Below are 18990 nucleotides of genomic sequence, written 5' to 3'. Positions count from 1 at the left end.
GCATGTTTCTTAAAGAGTGAAAATAATAGAAAATAAGTCAATGATGTTTGGTTTATACCAAATGCACCGTTGATATTCTTAGATCAAACAAGCTACTAGGGGCAGGAATGAGGGGAGGAGCATAGGTGAAAAGGGCATTAAATTCACTTGGTTGGTTTTGGTTTCCACAGGGAGCAAAGCGAGTTAAAGGCAGGGCTGCGGTTTTGAAAGAGTAATTTAAATGAGGCGCTATACACGGTGGAAAGAAAGAGGGTGGCAGTATTCATCACCTACACAGCGTATAAGATCAGCCTCTGGCCTCTATTCTTCCTTCCTTCCCCTCCCCCTCCCCGATTCACCGCCCAGACTATAAAAATACTACCAGAATGGTCCGCCTGGGATCCTTCCTCAGATGACGTCATTCCCCTGCTGGGCACCCTGCAGTGTCTCCCCACCTCACTCAGAGTAAAAGTCAGGACGGCCTCACAGCACCCCCGTCTGCACCTCCCCGCCTTCCCCTCAGACCTCACCTCTCGCTGCCCACCACCCCCCCACTCCAGTCCACCAGCTCCTGGCTCCCCTCTGACAGCTCCCACCCCAGGCCTCTCCCCTAACCATTCAACTCTCTCCACGTCTTGGCTTCAATGTCCTCTTTCCTTGTCCATTTGACTTAATATTGCAGGACTTTCCAGCCTGTCTTTTTTTTTTTTTTTTCAGAGTACCGATCACCCTCTGACATAGTCTATATTTTAGTTGTTAATTTATCATCTTTCTTCTCCCTCTAAAATGCAGATGCCATGAAGACAGGGAATTTTTGTCTCCTTTGTTTGCTCTTCTAGCTCCAGAACTGAAAACGGTCTTGACATAGAGTGAGCATTCAGTATGTTCAGTACATTCAATTCAATTCTTTGAATCAACAAGGATGAACAGGATCAGGAGGGAACCACTGACTCAGTTTCACAGCTGAGAAGAAGCTCCTTTTGGGGTAGGGGAGCTAAAATACCTAGGGATTATTATTAGTCCTGAGATTAATATTCCAAGAACCCTTCCAAGCAGCAACTGTCCAACAGATATGTAGGCTCTAAGCTTTTGTTCTTCTTGAGTATTAATTTCATAAATTCCTGCACAAACCTGGAGAGAATAGGCAAGATACTTAGCCTTGAAACACGTTCTGTGATTTCTTTTTCCTCATGAATATGATCTGTTAATTAAATCTCGCCTGTAAATTTCATTATATGATCATGGTGAGCTTGCAGCCTGGTGGGGGAGGGGAGGGTGAGAACACTGGCCATTGGAGACGATATTTCCTGGTGGAGATCAAGGCCGGCCCCCTCCTCTATCCTGTTAATCAGCATCTCTTTTGGGAGGGGGTGCAGGAAAGAGCAGTGGACAGTAGGGGGTAGGAGTGTGAGAAAAAGAGGAGAATTAATAGATCTATCTCCCGTGGTTTCTTCTAGATACAATTATCTGAAACTCAAAGCACAAAATCTAAGCCTTTATTTTAGCAAAGCCAAACTACTTCTCATCACATGCCGTTTGCTAAACACAGAGAGTTAAAAAAAAAAAAAAAAGAAAAGAAAGAAAAAATGAAATGTTCCTCAATGTAATTTCATTATAGCAGTTGACACACAACCTCAGCCACCACCCACCAGCTTCCTTGGACACTGATATGTCTGGCTGATGGGACACTTCTGGCCTGTGTGGCTTGATTCTGCAATTACCATAATCTCCACCCTCCGGAGGGCAAGGCTGGTGAAGTGGATTAGTGAACAAGCCTTTGGGTCTCTGTGGAAGGTTCAGATCCAGAGCTTAGGTCATAAGTGAAGATGAAGGGTGTTGGTCTAACAGTTTATCCCCCTTTGGGAAGAGAGAAAGGCACAGCTAGTTATGATTATTAACCTCATTCAGAAGAAGCACAGCCAGGAATGGGGTAAATGGATCCTCATCCAGAGAAACTGGCAACAGCCCACAGGCTCCTGACTCTGAATTCATTCTGGGCCTTTTCAAACACAATGTGAATTTTTTCAAAAGAAATCACAGTGTGACTATTCGTTCACTGGCAGAGAGAAGCGTGTTATTTTGCAGAAGTGCCCATTTGGGTTCAAATAATTTAGTGGAGATAAAGTAGTCTGCGATTATCAGCACGTTATGAAAAGAGGGACAGATCTGTTTTCTTGCCTTCTCTCTTGACAGGTGTATTTCTATTGGATTTGCCGAGATCCAGGAGCCTTTGAGTGGTTTGCCGACCTCTTACTCTCGCTGGAAACAAGGATGAGTGAGCAAGGGAAAACTCACTTCCTGAGTTATCATATATTCCTTACCGGCTGGGATGAAAATCAGGTATAGATAAGACTTCGAGAATGAGCAATATTATCTAACTTGTCTCATGATAGAGCAAAGAGAAGAGGAATAATTTCAATAATGAGCTACACGGTTATCTAGCAGCATGAAAGTATTATTTTTATGTTCTTTAAAAGAAAAAGAGAATAAAATAAAACCAGATAAGAAACAGCTATTCAAATTGTAGCAATAAAAGCTACAGTTAATTTGCTGAGGAACAGAAAAGAAGATTGGAAAAAGAGGCTGGTTAAAGGGATAAAACCCCAAGTTTGGAAATCCAAGAAAAATTATGTCATTAAAAGTTGCATTGGGGGCGGGCTTCCCTGGTGGCACAATGGTTGGGAGTCCGCCTGCCGATGCAGGGGACGCGGGTTCGTGCCCCGGTCCGGGAAGATCCCACGTGCCGCGGAGCGGCTGGGCCCGTGGGCCATGGCCGCTGAGCCTGCGCGTCCGGAGCCTGTGCTCCGCAACGGGAGAGGCCACAACAGTGAGAGGCCCGTGTACCGCAAAAAAAAAAAAAAAAAAAAAGTTGCATTGGGGGCTTCCCTGGTGGCGCAGTGGTTGAGAATCCGCCTGCCAATGCAGGGGACATGGGTTTGAGCCCCAGTCCGGGAAGATCCCACATGCCGCGGAGCAACTAAGCCCGTGTGCCACAACTACTGAGCCTGTGCTCTAGAGCCTGTGAGCCACAACTACTGAGCCTATGTGCCACAGCTGCTGAGTCCGCTTGCCTAGAGCCCGTGCTCTGCAACGAGAGAAGCCACCACAATGAGAAAGCCGCACACTGCAATGAAGAGTAGCCCCCGCTCACTGCAACTGAGAAAGCCCACACCCTGCAACGAAGACCCAATGCAGCCAAAAATAAAAAATAAATAAAATAAATAAATTTTTTTTAAAAGCTGCATTTGAAATTTAGTAACATCAAGCAAACATTATGGATTGGCTATATTGTCTCGTTGAGCTCCGAATTGGTTCTAATTCTATGTTTTGAACTGTTCAGAGTTAAACAGAAAAAACTGACAGGTGTTGACATTCAGCATTTTGTATTGTAAACCATGTGAGTTCCTACAGAACATAATTATTATGAATACATGATTTATCTAGAGATTTATTTTTCTTAAGCCATTCTTAGAAATTGTGTGCACGTATGTTTATTCACCTAAGATCAAAATGATCTTCTGTTGGGGCAGGTGTTCTGCTGTGTCCATTAATATGTATTAATGACATATTAAGGTTGAGTTTACCAAAAATAATGCATATCAAAATATTGCACTATGGTACTATTTCAGTGTTGATAGTATTGAATGATAACTATTACATTTCCAGTCTTTTTTAACTCCTCAAATATGGAAACTAACAATGAAGTGATTACTAGGTGATGACATTTATGTCCTAATCAGCACTTCTGTGACAGCTACTATAGATATTTAAGGAAAATGTGTTTGAGCCAGAGATTTGCATTAGTTACTAAATTTACAAATGAATGCACTCCTGAGAGCCTCTCTCTCTCTCTGTCTCTCTCTCTCACACACGGACACACACACACACAAATTGGCCCTATAGAACATCACTGTAATTTGACTCTGTGCTTCTGTAAATGAATAAGACCTTGCTTGAAATTCAGTAGCTAAACAATTTTTTAGGGTCTTATTTGCAGTCGGCCTTACATATTTATTCCTCTGGGCTACTCTGAAATAAGGGTTTCCTGGGAATTAGGCTTGAAACATCTTCATGAATTAAGTAGTGTTAATTATATTTTCCAAACAAATGCTTTTTTCTTACTCACATGGGATTTTTGACTAATGATCCACTTGGTGAAGTACAAACACTGCCTTTGTCTTCTGCTTGCTGGTCCTGGGCTGCCTCTTCTGCTTCTAAAGTGAATCGATCCCGAGTGTCCACCTAGGCAACCCCAGTCACTTGGAAATTGCAAGACCGAGGCTCCGTCTGATTTTGTGACAACACAACTCTACCCCATCCCATCCCTGCCACTTCCAAAAGTACGCTGTTAAGAGAGAGTTTTCTTCTGAATACGAGCAAATTAAAATAGACATGTTCTTCAATTTTTGCCATGACATGTTGGAAATTCTTGAGATGCTTAAATTTCAGGACAAAATAATTGCTACATGCTGTCAGTCAGGAATCAAGAGGCTGTTTTAGAAACAGCCAATTGCTAAACTGAATTCAACCACCTCAAAGTGGCAGCGTGACAAGAACAGAAGGCACAGATGGAAAGGGCAAATTATTATTATTATGAAGGGCAAATCGACAGGGTTCGGAGATTCATTGAACACTGGGCTGAGAAATATGGAGCAAATACAATTCCAAATGTTTGAACAGCAGTGATTGGTAGCTAGAAGGTACCACGAGCTAGAAGGTACCACGGACGGAAGTGGGAAAAACTCTTTTTTCTACTGAATAATGCCCAAACTTCTTAGCAGATACTTCCAGGCCCCTCCTGACCTGACGGCAAAACCCACTTGTTCTATAGAATTCCCATTGTTTTCCCCTGACACCAGAGCCACCGAACAACACATGTTTTCCAATCACACCAAGGACTTTCTCACTTCCATCTGCCCTCATACTGTTTCCTTTCCCTGATATGTCACTCAGTGCCCTCTGTCCCTCGTGCAGCCTACTGCATGGAATCATCCTTTCAAGACCAGTCCCCACTACCGCCTTCCCCAGTTCTCTTAGTCAAAATTATGTGGGGCTTCACCAGAGTGACATGCTTACTTCTCCAGAGCACTTCGCTTCTGTCTCTGGTAAAGAAGGGTGGTGGTCTGAATCAGGGCATAGAAATCGTGCACATGGTCTGCCTCTCCCTCCAATGACCAGTGCTTCACAGAGACCTTCTGTCTGTCTTCTTTGTACCATTCCATCCATAGCACTCTGCCTGCCTATGGAAATCACTTAACAGTTGTACGTGGAAGTAACTTGAAATCACAAATTATTTGGAAAGTGAGATGATTCATTTTTAGCTATGATGGTCAGTTTGAAGGAACAAAAAGAATTCTACATAAAAATATGTTTGGGGAGTTTGAGATGCAGAATTCTACTCATACAGGAAGAGGAAGGCTTGGGAGAGAAAGTTTGAATTCATCTTTGTAGATTATGCTTATTGGATTGTGAAAATGGAAGCTCTTTGGGGAGTAGTGGTCCGAAAGAGATGCAGAGAGCTGAGCTAGAGACTGAGAAGGCAGCTACATATCAAGACAGGAGAATATGATAAGAAAATAATAACTACTGTTCTTTCTTGACTCAGAGAGAAATAGAAGAACTAGGATTTTGTAATGCAAATAGAATCAAGAAGAAGCACTGTTCAGCCACATGGTGGAGAAGCCAAGGAAAATAAAGCCTGGGTTGGTCATTAGATCTGGCACTTAGTCAAAAGGGAGTCAACTGTCTCTGCCTTCTGATTCTGCCCACTGCTGGAACCAGCTTCCTCTAGAGCACCAATCCATCCTACTGTTAAGCAAAAGCCTGTGGAGATGCAACAGTGCCATTCTAATCTGGAGGCCGATACAACTCTGACCCTGAATTCCAGTTCTGATAATGGGGCTTCTGCCAGTTTTCAAGGCTCTGTCCTCAACTACCACCTCCGTTCTTATCCCTGAACTCTTGTCTCATATTTCGTGCTTTGAAAACCTTGCCTAAGAAGGGGGTCCTGCCCTACTCTTGCCAGTTTTCCCTCTCTTGTCTGGAGTCCTCTTCCCAAATTCAGTTCCTGTAGTAGCCCTGCTACCTAGGCTCAGACTTGCCTGGTGCCCACTTCCTGCAGCCTGGATATCTGAGACTCCACCAAAGTCTGTCACTGTCTACTGCCTGTTAGGGTGCAGCCTCCCTACCCCTGGCTGCTTTCCTAGACTGATGTGAAGGCCAGCCGGGGAAGCCAGTCTTGCAGCAGGCTCGTGGGGTAAGAGTTGGGCCAAGCAGGGTTGTTACCCATACTGGTCAGAGGATGTGAGCAAATGAAGCACCAAAGGGTAAAAACCCATGAGCTCAAGAGCTGTGGTGGGGTCTGAGCAGAGCAGACACATATCCCAGCAGGTAAGAAGCAAGAATCCTTCTTACCTACCAGAGTTCAGCATGGGCTGAAACAAATCATAGCAACTTAAAAAAATCATCACTAGGCACGGCTATTCCCCAGGCTCTTATTTTGTCGACCACTTGATGCCTGGGTGCTTTCATCTAATTTGAAGGCAAGCCGTTGGCCACAGAGCTCCAGCCATGCCCCTTGCTACTTCTGGCCACTTCTCTGCCTGCCAGACTCAACATCCTCCCGGCACTTGAACCTGGACACAGACCGTTTCACTCCAGTAGGCAGATCTCACCGTAAAACCCAGCTTTACCCTGGGCGTTTTCTATCACTTTAATCTGTCAGAACCCTTCTCAAATCCCCAGGATTTACTGTGAAGTGAATGGGGACAGAGCTAGAGATTACTTTTTGAGAAATTTGGCAGAAAAAAAAAAAAAGGAAGTAGCTTAGTGCTTGCTTTCCTTTACCCCTTTTTACCGTATTACTCTCTTCCTTTCAAGAAAAATCTTTCCAGGCTCACGTTTCTGCACATCAAGCACATAGAAGGCACTTAGTTTCAATAGTGTCCAAGGTAGACTACAAAGAATTTCCTATAAAAAGTTGTGTATTAAATCTACAAATGAGCATAATTACTTCATCCTTCATTTATTAGAGGTTCGTTTTCTTTTTCCTCTAAATGTCATCTGATACCACAATTTTTACTTTAGGCCTTTCACATAGCTTTGCACTGGGATGAAAATACTGACGTGATTACGGGCTTAAGGCAGAAAACCTTCTATGGAAGACCGAACTGGAATCACGAGTTCCGGCAGGTAGCCTACAGTCACCCCAGGTAAGGCAGCTCTCTCTCCTCTGCCTGTTGGGAGCCTCTGTGGAGAGACAAAGCCTCCATTGCTGCTGGAATGGAAAGCTCTCGGGCACAAACCGGTTAATCTGCAGCAGTGGGCCTCTTGTTTAGAGATAAAACACCCACCTTAGAAAAGGAGGTCATGGGATGTTTCAGGAACCACAAACCTCTGCTTGAGCAGATTACAACATCTGACACTTATCAATTCCATTGAAATTTTTCACACTTAAACCCAATCGAAGATGGTATTTCTTTTTTCTTAAGTTTTATTGAAGTATAGTTGATTTACAATGTTGTGTTAATTTCTGCTGTACAGCAAAGTGTCTCAGTTATATATATTCTTTTTTATATTCTTTTCCATTATGGTTTATTAGACGATATTGAACATAGTTCCCTGTGCTGTACAGTAGGACCTTGTTGTTTATCCATCCAACGTATAATAGTTTGCATCTGCTAATCCCAAACTCCCAGTCCATCCCTCCCCCACCCTCCCTCCCCCTTGGCAACCACACATCTGTTCTCTATGTCTGTGAGTCTGTTTCTGTTTCATAGATATGTTCATCTGTGTCGTATTTTAGATTCCATGTATAAGTGATATCATATGGTATTTGTCTTTCCTTTCTTACTTTCTTCACTTAGTATGATCATCTCCAGGTCCAGAAGATGGTATTTCTTTTTCTTTTTATTTAAATTAATTAATTAATTAATTTTTTTTATTATGATCATCTCCAGGTCCAGAAGATGGTATTTCTTTTTCTTTTTCTTTTTATTTAAATTAATTAATTAATTTGTTTATTTTTTATTATGATCATCTCCAGGTCCAGAAGATGGTATTTCTTTTTCTTTTTCTTTTTTTTAACATTTATTTATTTATTTATTTATTTATTTTTGGCTGTGTTGGGTCTTTGTTGCTGCACACGGGCTTTCTCTAGTTGCGGGTACTGGGGGCTACTGTTCGTTACAGTGTGCAGGCTTCTCATTGCAGTGGCTTCTCTTGTTGTGGAGCATGGGCTCTAGGCGTGCAGGCTTCAGTAGTTGTGGCACGCGGGCTCAGTAGTTGTGGCTTGCGGGCTCTAGAGCACAGGCTCAGTAGTTGTGGCACACGGGCTTAGTTGCTCCATAGCATGTGAGATCTTCCCGGACCAGCGATCAAACCTGTGTCCCCTGCACTGGCAGGTGGATTCTTAACCACTCTGCTGCCAGGGAAGCCCAAGATGGTATCTCTTAAACTCCCTATGCCTTCAAGAAGTCTTGGGTGAACACAGTTGACCTCTAATTACTCAACTGGAGAACTCACTTATGCCAGACTCTAAACTATATCTAGCATATCTAGCAAAGCAGACAAAACTACTCTACAGCCAAGCAGGGATTTGGGGTGGTAGTAAGGACCCAGAAACTGGAGTCCTAGTGCCTGGGTATAAATCCTACCTCTGCCGTTACCACCAATTTACCATGAACAGGTTATTTAACCTGGCACTGACTTAGTCCCCGTCTCCGTAAACTGCAAATAATAAAACTGTTTACCTCCTAGGCTTCTGTGAGGATTAAATGTGAGAATACTTATAAAGAGCCTAAAATAGTGCTTTGAGTTCAGTAAATGTTAGCTGCTATCATTAGTATTATTATTTTAATTATTACTGTTATTATTATCATTATATGTAGAGGAAGAAGAGCATTTGCTCTGGGACTATAAGGCAGGAGTGAAGGCTGATTCTAGAAGACTCTAGAAGATACTGGCTATGTGACCTTAGACAAGGCCTCACTATAAAACATGAATGATTCTATGCATCCACAGTGTTATTTTCATACTTTAAAGACGCATAGTATGTTGAAGAGTTTCGTAAAGGGCCAAGCACTAATGTAAATAGTTGTTGTTATTCTATATCACCTAAATCAGTCTTTGTTTTGAACCCAATCATCTACAAATCTTGAAAGTAGCCTGTCCTAATATTGTCTTTGTTTAAAGAATAGTTTCCACATTTGAGGAAAGTCCTGGAGGGAGCAAGGGAGTGTGCCACGTGGACAACTGGGAAAGAGCAAAAGGGCGGCATGTGCCAAGGCCCTGAGGCAGGATACACTGTTCCTGGCATGATCCAAGAGACCAGTGAGGTTGCGGAACACAGCGGCTGAATGAAAGAGTAGCAGGAGAAGGCATTTAGGAGAGACAACTAGGGAAAAGTACAGGTTATTTTATTTGGATTTTACTCTGAGAGGGGAAGCTACTTGAAGGATTGAGCAGAAGAGTGAAATAATCCATCCATTTTGTGTTTAATTGGATCCCTCTGGCTGCTATAAGAGATGAGATTGTAAGGGGCCTTGGACGGAAATGGAGAGGCCAGTGAGGAGGTGGCCTGGATTGGGGGGGCCACAGTGGAGGTACTGAGAAGCCTTTGGATTCTGGATATTTTTTGAAGGTAGAGCCAGCATGACTTGCTAATGGGTTGGATGGGAAACACGGCCCAAGCTAGAATGGAGTTACCAACAGCCGAGATGAGGACAGCTGTAAGGAGTGGTTGGCAGGCATGGGATGTCAGGAGTCCAGTTGCTCAACATGTTTAGCTTTAAGATGCCTGTTATACATCCAGGCAGGGATTTTGAGTAGGCAGACGAATATGAGTCAGGAGTTCACGGGAGAAGTTCAGAATGGAGATACATGCTTGGGAGGTGTGAGCGTATAAATTGTGTTTGGGGCCATGAAACTAGATGAGATGGAGAAAGAAGCAAATATAGATTGATGAGGGTTCCAAGAACCACAGTATTTGGAGGATAGGGAATTATATTGTCTATTTGCAGGTTATGGAGTTCAATATATATTATTCATCACTATTTTATTAATCACGTTGTTTAGGTCTTCTGTAGAACCCATTTTCTATCCATTTTATCCGTATTGAACCAGTAACAGTAAAAAAAAAAAAAAAATCTACTAAGGTATTTCTGACTAATTTCTCATTTCCTGTGATTTCCCTGTTGTCTTCGCATCTTTCCCCCCAGTTCTGGCATTGATGCTTTGTGGCCTGCCTTCACAGAGGTTATTGCTTCATTCAACTTTTTGTAGTCCCCTAGCATTTTTCTGCTCTCTGGAATACTTTTCTGGTGAATATTATTCCTCTTTTGGTCAATTTGGATGCTGTTTTATACTTTTTCTTATATTCTCTTTGTGCCAGAACTATTCTACTTTAAAAAAAATTAATTGTCACTGAATCTGTTAGACTTCCCTGGACCAGCTATTTGAAGGAGGTTTGGTGAGGAGGGAGGTGTGCAGGAGGGACCAGATGGCTGCCCAAGGTTCATAACCTATCCAATTCCAGTGGCTTCCTTTGTGTGAATTCACTCTGACCTAAACTGTCGTGAGCTGTGAGGCCCCCGGCCAACCCTTCTGCACCCTATGCCCAGGCAGCCTTTAGGAGAAACCCTGGATCCAAAACAGTGTTCACTGCAGAGGCTCCGACCCCCTGACCCCACCATGCCAGTGTCAGCCCAGGGAGGAGACAGAAGGAGTGCCTGTGGGGACTTACTCCTGATCTTGAATTGTCCTGAGAATTAAAGACTTCCAAAGGGAAAGGCCCACAAAAGCTTAATCTTTGGCTTCAGGGTTAAGGGAAGGAACGAGTGGACCAGCTGCACTACCTCTTCCTCACCTCGGGCTCAGCTTCAGATGCCCTGTAAGAGCTGGCCAAGCCCCATGAAAGTGGCCTTGGGACTCTGCAGGCACCACTCCTGAAACCCAGCTGCTTTATTTCACCTCTTGCCTTGACTCTTGCTGACATTTGGTCTAGAATCCAATTCTCGCCCTCCATCCGTCCAAATGTGGTGCTTTGAACCCATCCCGGCTTCTGGAGCCTCAGAATCCAGTTCCTCTGTGCTCCTTACTCAACACCCAGTCCTGGCTCCTAGACTCCCAGCCTCCTCTGAGCCCTGAAAGTCACCCTTCATCTCACACCCATCCAGTACTTCTTGTCCAGAGGCAGAGACTGGATTATTATATCTGCAGTTTCCTTTAAACATTATAGGTCGAAAACCAACAAAATGTTACAAGCTTCTATGTTACAATCGCATTGGTATTTTCTCCTTTTGGAAAAAAACATCTATTCATGTGATAAATGTTTTACACTCAGTTTTCAATTATCATGAAAGTTCCCACGTTGCAGGCTTTTGACGTGGACACATATATCTTGGTTTTTAAGTTTTTATAGATGAGACTGCTCTTTGCTATGATTGTCCCTCATTGACTCCTCACATTGTATTTGTTTATTTGTGTTACACATGAAGTTTGCAGCCCAGTGGGAAGGCCTTTCAGACCAAACCATTTAACTACCTCCCTTCCCTCAGAAAGGTGTGAGCCAGAAACACAGCATCAAGAGACCAGGAGTGGAACTGAGTTTGCACACATTCTGTCTCCAAAATTATATTGCATCGTGCTGAAAAGTGAGTCTGCCTAATTTTGCAGGGAGTGAGGAGTAGAGAAGAGTTTGAAGGTGGGAAAACTATATAGCTGTCACTTTTCTCGTTGCCCTTGTGAGGAGTGTGTTCATTCCTTTTCAAAAGCCATAATCAAAGCGTAGTACAAACATGTACCTAAAGCCCAGTTGAATCATTCCGCACAGCTGAAAACTTGTGGAAACTCTCTCTTCCTAATGGATGACTTCATCTCTTCCAGAGTAGAAGAAGGCCCCAAGATTTGGATGTCACTGAATCAAGCCTCTATATTATACTCCCTAGCCCCAAATTCTAAAGATAGTGTATTTGTAATAGATTTAGACTCTAGAACACTGCAACTTGTTATATAGCTTCAACTATCAATGCACTTAGTATCAGACATGTGTAGGCAAAGATCAATGATCATTTTATCCATAGAATGCCAGATCCTTGGGAAGAGACAAGTCACCAGTAAAACGCTTAGCACTACTCTTCCAAAAGACCTTTTAAATGTCCTCCTTAAAATTTTGTTTTCTGCTGTGTAAAGACGATTTATGTTTAATGAAGCTTTTAATGAAGAAATCTCAGAAAGAGAATGCCAATAGAATCTAATTTTTAAAAAAGAAAATCTAATATTGAGAAGTATTTCAATATCCTGGCCTTTGTCCAGATATAAATAACACACACAATTCAATTATTGTTCTGCACAAAGGACAAAGTCACATTAATTTTCCTCAAGATGGTTATTAAAGAGATAAACGGTATGTGTTCCCCTGATTATGTCAAGGAGATGTTTGTTCGCTCCCAAGCCTTCTTGGCTACTCTTATAAGACAGGTCTGTCCTGTCATTAGCTCAGATCTTTTGGCAAAGATGGGCCATAAAGAATTGGTGTATTTGTTCGTGGCCTCAGAAAAGGTTCTTTGTTCTTGAGGGTCTTTGAAATAGGCTCTCAACCATTTCTACTCATCAGCATGAAGCCAAGGATTCTTAGGGCTTACTCTTTTAAAAACATTTACCTGTTCACTTAAAGCTGGACTCTGTTCTTGTTATAAGAAGAAGGAGTTGAATCAAAAGAATAAAGGGAAGAGGGGCAAAAATGTTTTTTTACAGAACATGAAAAACAGCACCAAAAATAAAGCTTGAAGGGAAGCAGATCAAAGAGAACAGTGCACGCTATAAAGGAAGCAGAAAATTGCAATAATAACAGTAATAGAGAAACAAATTGATGGGCATCAAAATGAAAACAAATAAGGAAAGGGAAAGAAAAAATTAAAAAGAGATCAAAGACCAAGAGTAGAAAATAGGAAAGTATATTCTGTTGTTTTTATGTGCAATTAATTTTCATAATTGTATCAGCTGTATTACAAAAACACAAGTATATTTTAAAAAGAAGATCAATAAATAGCAAGTGGATATGTAAAAAGTAAGCCTTTTACTGATACGGCCAAACTCACACACGTGACAATTGTTGTATATTGCTTAAGTTAGACAAGCACAGAAAATTACTCTAAACACAAAAACAATGGAAATTGTTGTCTTAATTAAAATAAAATAGGTTAATTAAATACATACAATACATACACTGATACCTATGTCTTATTAATCTTTAGAAATGTGTATCTTATACAAAAATAGAAGTTATATTTCATTTTTTGTAGATGTTCTCAATATGTTCCCAAGCTTTTGGCAAATGTTCAGAAAACCAGGAAATCGTTTCCAAGAAGGTAAACAGAATGAAAATAAATATATCTTGATCACATCTAGCTACTTTTTTGATAAACACACCTTATGCGTGTACCCAACCTTCTGGATTTGTAGATCAGTTGTTTTTTAATTAATTGAATAAAATGATTCCATAAGACTTCAATCTTTGATCTTACATTTCACATAATATTTATAGTTTGCCACTTTTGACTTATCTACTAATAACTTCACCATGCCTTTTAGGCATAAAACTTTATGCAACTAATTACCATAAAAACTTTGAAGGTTTGGCCATTTTTTTCATAACTTCAGTAGAAGTGTTTCTTTTCTCTTGAAGGAAAAAATAAAGAAGAATACTACCATTTGTTAGAACAGCACAACCCAGCCCAACTGTGAAGGAAGGTGCCAATTTACCATAAGATTGGGAGCTTCTAATCCATGCTGCATGAATGTATTTTAGAACACCCATTGTTTTCAGAAATGTAAAAATACCTTTATACTAAATCGAGTAAATGTGTCCATCTGGAACCACATTTGCTTGTGTGCACACCCTCCAATTCTCATTTGTATGTGCATATGTGCAAAATGTTTTCAAATGATATTTTTAAGAAATTAACATTCTGATTATAGCACACAAGTCTGCCTATCTAAAAGGATATCCTAAACATTCCTTACATGACTAAATTGTTCAGAATATTCAAAGAAATAGACTTAAATGGAAATCCCACACAAAATAAATTATAGCTTCATAAGAAAAAGAAAGCCACCATAAACTTATGACTGGATATTATTAGCATACGTAAATATACCTTTGCACCAGAGGACATCCAGCCCTCCAGTTATAATCAAGTGAAGATTCAACGAAAATTACTGGCACTATTCCATTTGTGGCAGGTGGGATTAGGGAGGTGGGTGAGCACAGGGTGGATTTATCACTATTCTGCAGATTTTCTTTGGTGATATTATCTATCAAATCATTAGATATGGCAAAAATATTTGGATATTTCTGGGTGAAGTATTTCCGTGTGAAGGTGTATATTTTTTAGTGTTTTATCAGAGAAGGGGAGGGGACAAGATTGGCAGAAACATGGCTCTGCCATTCCCAGGGATCCAATACCACGAGTCAACTGCTTTCATTTCTCTCCCCTCTTTAACCGTGACATCCTCAAGGGCAGCAACTTTATCTGTGCTCCTTAGAGCCAAGCACAGTAACCAGCTTCAGCAAGTGAAGGGACCCCAAGAGGGATGAGGAAGCTAGGACAAGAGTGCTGACTTGCCAAAGAAGATGGAGCTGGTGGAAAGAGCTAGAGAAGTGTCTCAGCCATGAGCAAAGCACCATTAGGGACGCCTGTAGCCCCTAATCAACAACTGAGTAATTAGGATGCAGAGAAAAGTAGTAGAGCAGGCTGCTACAAATCAGTTGGGAGATGGGTTTAAAAAAAAAAAAAAGGCCAACACAATTATCATCTGTGGTTATGAAAAAGAAGGTGTTGTACAAAATATAATTATGTGTTGAATCATTTGGAGGCATTTCTAATGAAAAACATTCTCTAGGAAAGATTAACCAGAAGTTGTGTCCATTGTCTGATACCGAGCTTGTAGCTCTTGTTGTCTTCTTTCTAAGCCTCCATAAATCCATGGGAAGCTTCTGTTTATCGATTTTATTTGCGGAATGCACTCAGGGCATAAAGTAATTTGATTTTTTTTAAATGGGGTTTAGGGTCTGCCCCTACAGGGTTATAACTTACCAAGCATAAAAGCCAACACAGAAAAACAAACATACAATTTAAAGAGAGCAGGGCTCAAGGCAGCAGAACCTGGGAAGCCAGCAAGATGGTGGGATTACTCCCAAGCACACCCACTCTCCCATATATCTGCTGGGCGGAAATCTCCTGGGAGGTGACATTTTGGCTGCCTTTCAGGCATGGCATCGCTGAACTGTTCTGAAAAATGCATCAAGCCCACAAAAAAAAGAGCACAATAGTTATTTAGCAAAGAAGAGGGGGACAGGAGGATTTTCTCTATTGTTTATCAGAGCTAAAAATAATGCTGTTCATGTTAACCATCTTTGCAGCTTGTGTAAAATGTGTCCTTTTCCCATGAAAGTCAGCAGCCCAGACTGATCAATGCCGCTAATGTTGTCCCTGATCCAGTGCCTCCCGTGTGTGCAAACCCTGCAGCTTGCAGGCTGTAAACTGAAGAATAATGCCTTGTGTTTTTATACTTCTTTTAGAGAGAATGTGTTTTTTTATCATTCTGCACAATCGTGGATAATTAAAGTTTATAGAAGAATTTTTTCTTTACCAACCCCATTAGGGTTCTGTTGCAGTTGTCCGTTGCCTCATAAGAGAAAAAAAAAATGCTGCAGCATCTGTGCCTTAACCACTTTGTGGGGCTTCTCAGCTCCATGCTTCACAGTAAGCCTTCGTGATGAGAAAGCTCCATACTTGAAACCACAAACGCCGAGGAGGGGAAGGAAGACAAGCAAAAGAATGCCATGTGTGGGGACAGTGATGCAGAGAGAGCTAGCGAACCACCGGCCTTCCCGCCTTAGTGGAAGGTAGATAATGAATGGCCTTTGTGAGACTTTTTGGTCATTGCATAACCATGACAGTTACATAAATACAGAAACGTGTGTACTCAGCTGTGTAATGTAGTGGCCACAACTTCACAAGAGGCAGGGTGACTGTGAACTGCTGAGGACACCAGTGGTACACCTGGCAGCCAGCAATCCGAATCCTTTGAAATGGAGTCTTAAAGGCAGAGCAGCAAAGAGCATCTTCACGATCTGCAAACAGTCACCATGGCTGCAAACGAAGGCAATCTTCGCCTGTTGGGAATGGGCCAGTGGGCAATCTCTCTGGTGACACCTACAGTAATGGGAAAATATCACCACCCATAACAATGTCTTTGAATATATAGATGCAGGATGCCTCAGGACAGCAGACTCCCCACTGGGAAGCGTTTTGCCTGACCCATGTATCATTCAAAATGTTGCAGTCCAGAACTCAAAAAACCTAGTGCAAGAGTGCTGATCCAGGAAGTCAGTAATCACTGCTGGGTTAACAGCCCGCATCGCATCTTGTGGTCAGCCTCGTGGAGCAGGCAGACATCATGTGGGTCATAACGTAAGACAACGGTTCCCAAGAGCTCACCGTGTGCTAAGTCTGGTCTAACCCTCACAGAGGCACTAGGAGTTTGGCATAGAACTGTCCCCATGGAGAGATAAAGAAAGGGGGGCTTTTAAGAGATGAATTAACATGCCCTAAGTTTCCCAGCAACGAAGTGGTGGAACCAGTAGCACTCTTAACCGTTGGGTGATATTTCCATAAATACCTTGAAAGTGCTTCATTAAGTCATAAACATAATTCTTCCAGTGGGCAATACTTTCTGAAAAAGTATTTTCTCAAATTTAGCCATGGGAATGATGTCTTTAAAAATAATACTTATACATTTTAAACATACCGTCATTTACAAATGAATCCACTTGATAAGTTCCTTTGAAGCTAGAGTTTGAAATGTAATTGAACCATCAATTTCTACCATGGATATTATGGTCCTGGAACACATAATTAAATGTGGATTCAATACATGGCAGGGAATCATATTAATATACAAGCTAAGAAGAATGAGACTATAGAGGCATTTCCCAACAAAAACGGTCTGAGGAGGTAAAGGTGGTGTAATGAGCCGGTCCCGGAGTCTGAGGAATTTCTCTAAGACAGTGTTTCTCAAAGTGTAGCTCATACTGCCATGTGCTTTAATGTCACCTGGGGGCCTTGCTAAAAATGCATTCCTTGGATTCCAGCCTGGGACTCTATGTTTTAATCATCTGCCTAGATAACTTTATGCACAGCAAAGTAGGAAAACTTTTGATCCAGACTAGAGCAACTAATTAAGCTTGTGCCAGAGATTGCAAAAATACTACAGGGAATAGTACAATGCAAGATAAGGGGAAAACATGGTCTCTACAAGTCCCTGTAGAGACAGGCCCCTCCGATTCCCGGAGACAACCTGAATCCTGGTGCTGAGTCATTGTTTATATATAACGAGAGCTGGCAGTTGTGTTTACAAGAGAGTTGAGCAGCCCCGGGGTAGTCACTATATGCAAAAACACCTCTTCAACACTGTTTTCTGAAATGCCATAATTAGAGATGACAACTTTGGGGTGACTCCATTTTCAGCCATGTGATTTTCCCTTCCACCTCTTCTTTTTGACCTTCCTTGAAAAGTAAAGTAATTCCAAAGGGAGAAATAAACGAAGTTGCTAGAACTTTTGTGTAAATGTTATCAACTATGAAAAGGCAGGGTTGAATAACAGTAATAACTAACACTTTTAAAACCTTTTGGAACGCATCATCTCATTTTGCTTTGGAGAAAACATACCACGTAGTCGTTATTAACTTGGCTTTAATCATGCGGAGATTGAGGTTTAGAGTCTTACTCGAGACCCTGCAGATAATAATGAGCAGAGCCCTTTATTCATTCCTTCAACAAACATGTATTGAGTGTCTCCTCTATGCTGGATACTATTCCGAGCGGTAGGATTACAGTGATGAGTAAAACACACCAGGTGCCTGCTCTCAGGGAGCTTACATTCTAATCGCCAATCCAAGACGTGGACCAAAACTCCAGGCGTTCTCACCTCTATATTGAAATGCCCTCACCTGCCCTCATGGCCCCTGCCAGCCTCAATCTTCTTGGTCTCACCTACCTGTGTGATGCAGGGCATAACAGCACTCTGGGAACCTGTGGGAGAACGTGGTACTGAAAGTAGGAGAAAAGAGTCTAGGAAAAAAGGAAGTGGGTGGAGAAAAACAAATACATAAAGTCACAACCATGGCTACTCACGGACTGTACCATTCTGTCTTGGTTCCTGGCTGGCCTTGCCCTGTGTAACACGTTCTACCCTTTTCTTACCTCTATTGCAGCAGTAACATTGGAGTGTTCTTCTGTGGACCCAAAGCTCTCTCAAAGATAATTCAAAGAATGTGCCGCTTATATTCATCAGCTGACCCCAGGGGCATTCATTTTCATTATAACCGAGAAAGCTTCTAGACTTTGGAGGAAAAAATCCACATGTTGTGTAAGCGGCTACAATCATATAGGTCAAGAGTTGGGAAACTTTTCCCATAAAGGACCAAGTAATAATTATTTCAGATTCCGTGGACCACATGGTCTCAGTGGCAACTACTCAACTCTGCCATTACAAGCACCAAAGTAGCCCCAGGACCTCAACAAGTGGGCATGGCTGTGTTCCAGCAAAATTTTATTTATGGACACGGAAATCAAATTTCACAGTATTTTTCTTCTGTCATGAAATATTCTTCTTTTGATTCGTTTTCAACAATTTAAAAATGTAAAAGTCATTCTTGGTTCATGGGCTGTCCAAAAAACGGTGGGCCAGATTTGGCCTGTAGGAGGTAGTTTGCTGAGCCCTGATATAGGTCATCTTTCCCAAGCTTGTTTTCATGCTTAACAATATGTCCAAGTGGAGACCAGCATGGCTGCTTGGCTCGAAGCCTCCTTTAGAAGTCATTTCAAATTTCATCTCCCTGATGGCAGAGACATCTGCCTTGTATCCAAACCTGATCTTTTCTGCTTTAAACTTAAGCTCCTTTGTGCTTTTTTTTATCCTCTATAGATCTGAGAAATCACCAATGG

At 41.8% G+C, this 18990-nt stretch overlaps 1 protein-coding gene across 1 annotated transcript in view; it reads left to right on the top strand.

Moving 5' to 3' along the window:
- NOX3 (NADPH oxidase 3) overlaps positions 1-18384 on the top strand; it is a gene marked incomplete at its 3' end in the record, with an annotated part of 58163 nt that extends 39779 nt beyond the window's left edge. Inside the window, exons 11-13 of the mRNA XM_081250863.1 lie at positions 2173-2319; positions 7066-7190; positions 18258-18384. Of these exons, the coding sequence (XP_081106989.1) occupies positions 2173-2319; positions 7066-7190; positions 18258-18384 (399 nt within the window). The remainder of the gene's footprint in view (positions 1-2172; positions 2320-7065; positions 7191-18257) is intronic.
- Positions 18385-18990: the final 606 nt, after the last annotated feature.

Source organism: Mesoplodon bidens (genome assembly GCF_964165515.1).
Source record: "Mesoplodon bidens genome assembly, chromosome: 12".
Lineage (NCBI taxonomy): Eukaryota > Metazoa > Chordata > Mammalia > Artiodactyla > Ziphiidae > Mesoplodon > Mesoplodon bidens.
The sequence above is the reverse complement of the archived record's forward strand: the minus strand, read 5'-3'. Positions and strand labels throughout refer to the sequence as shown.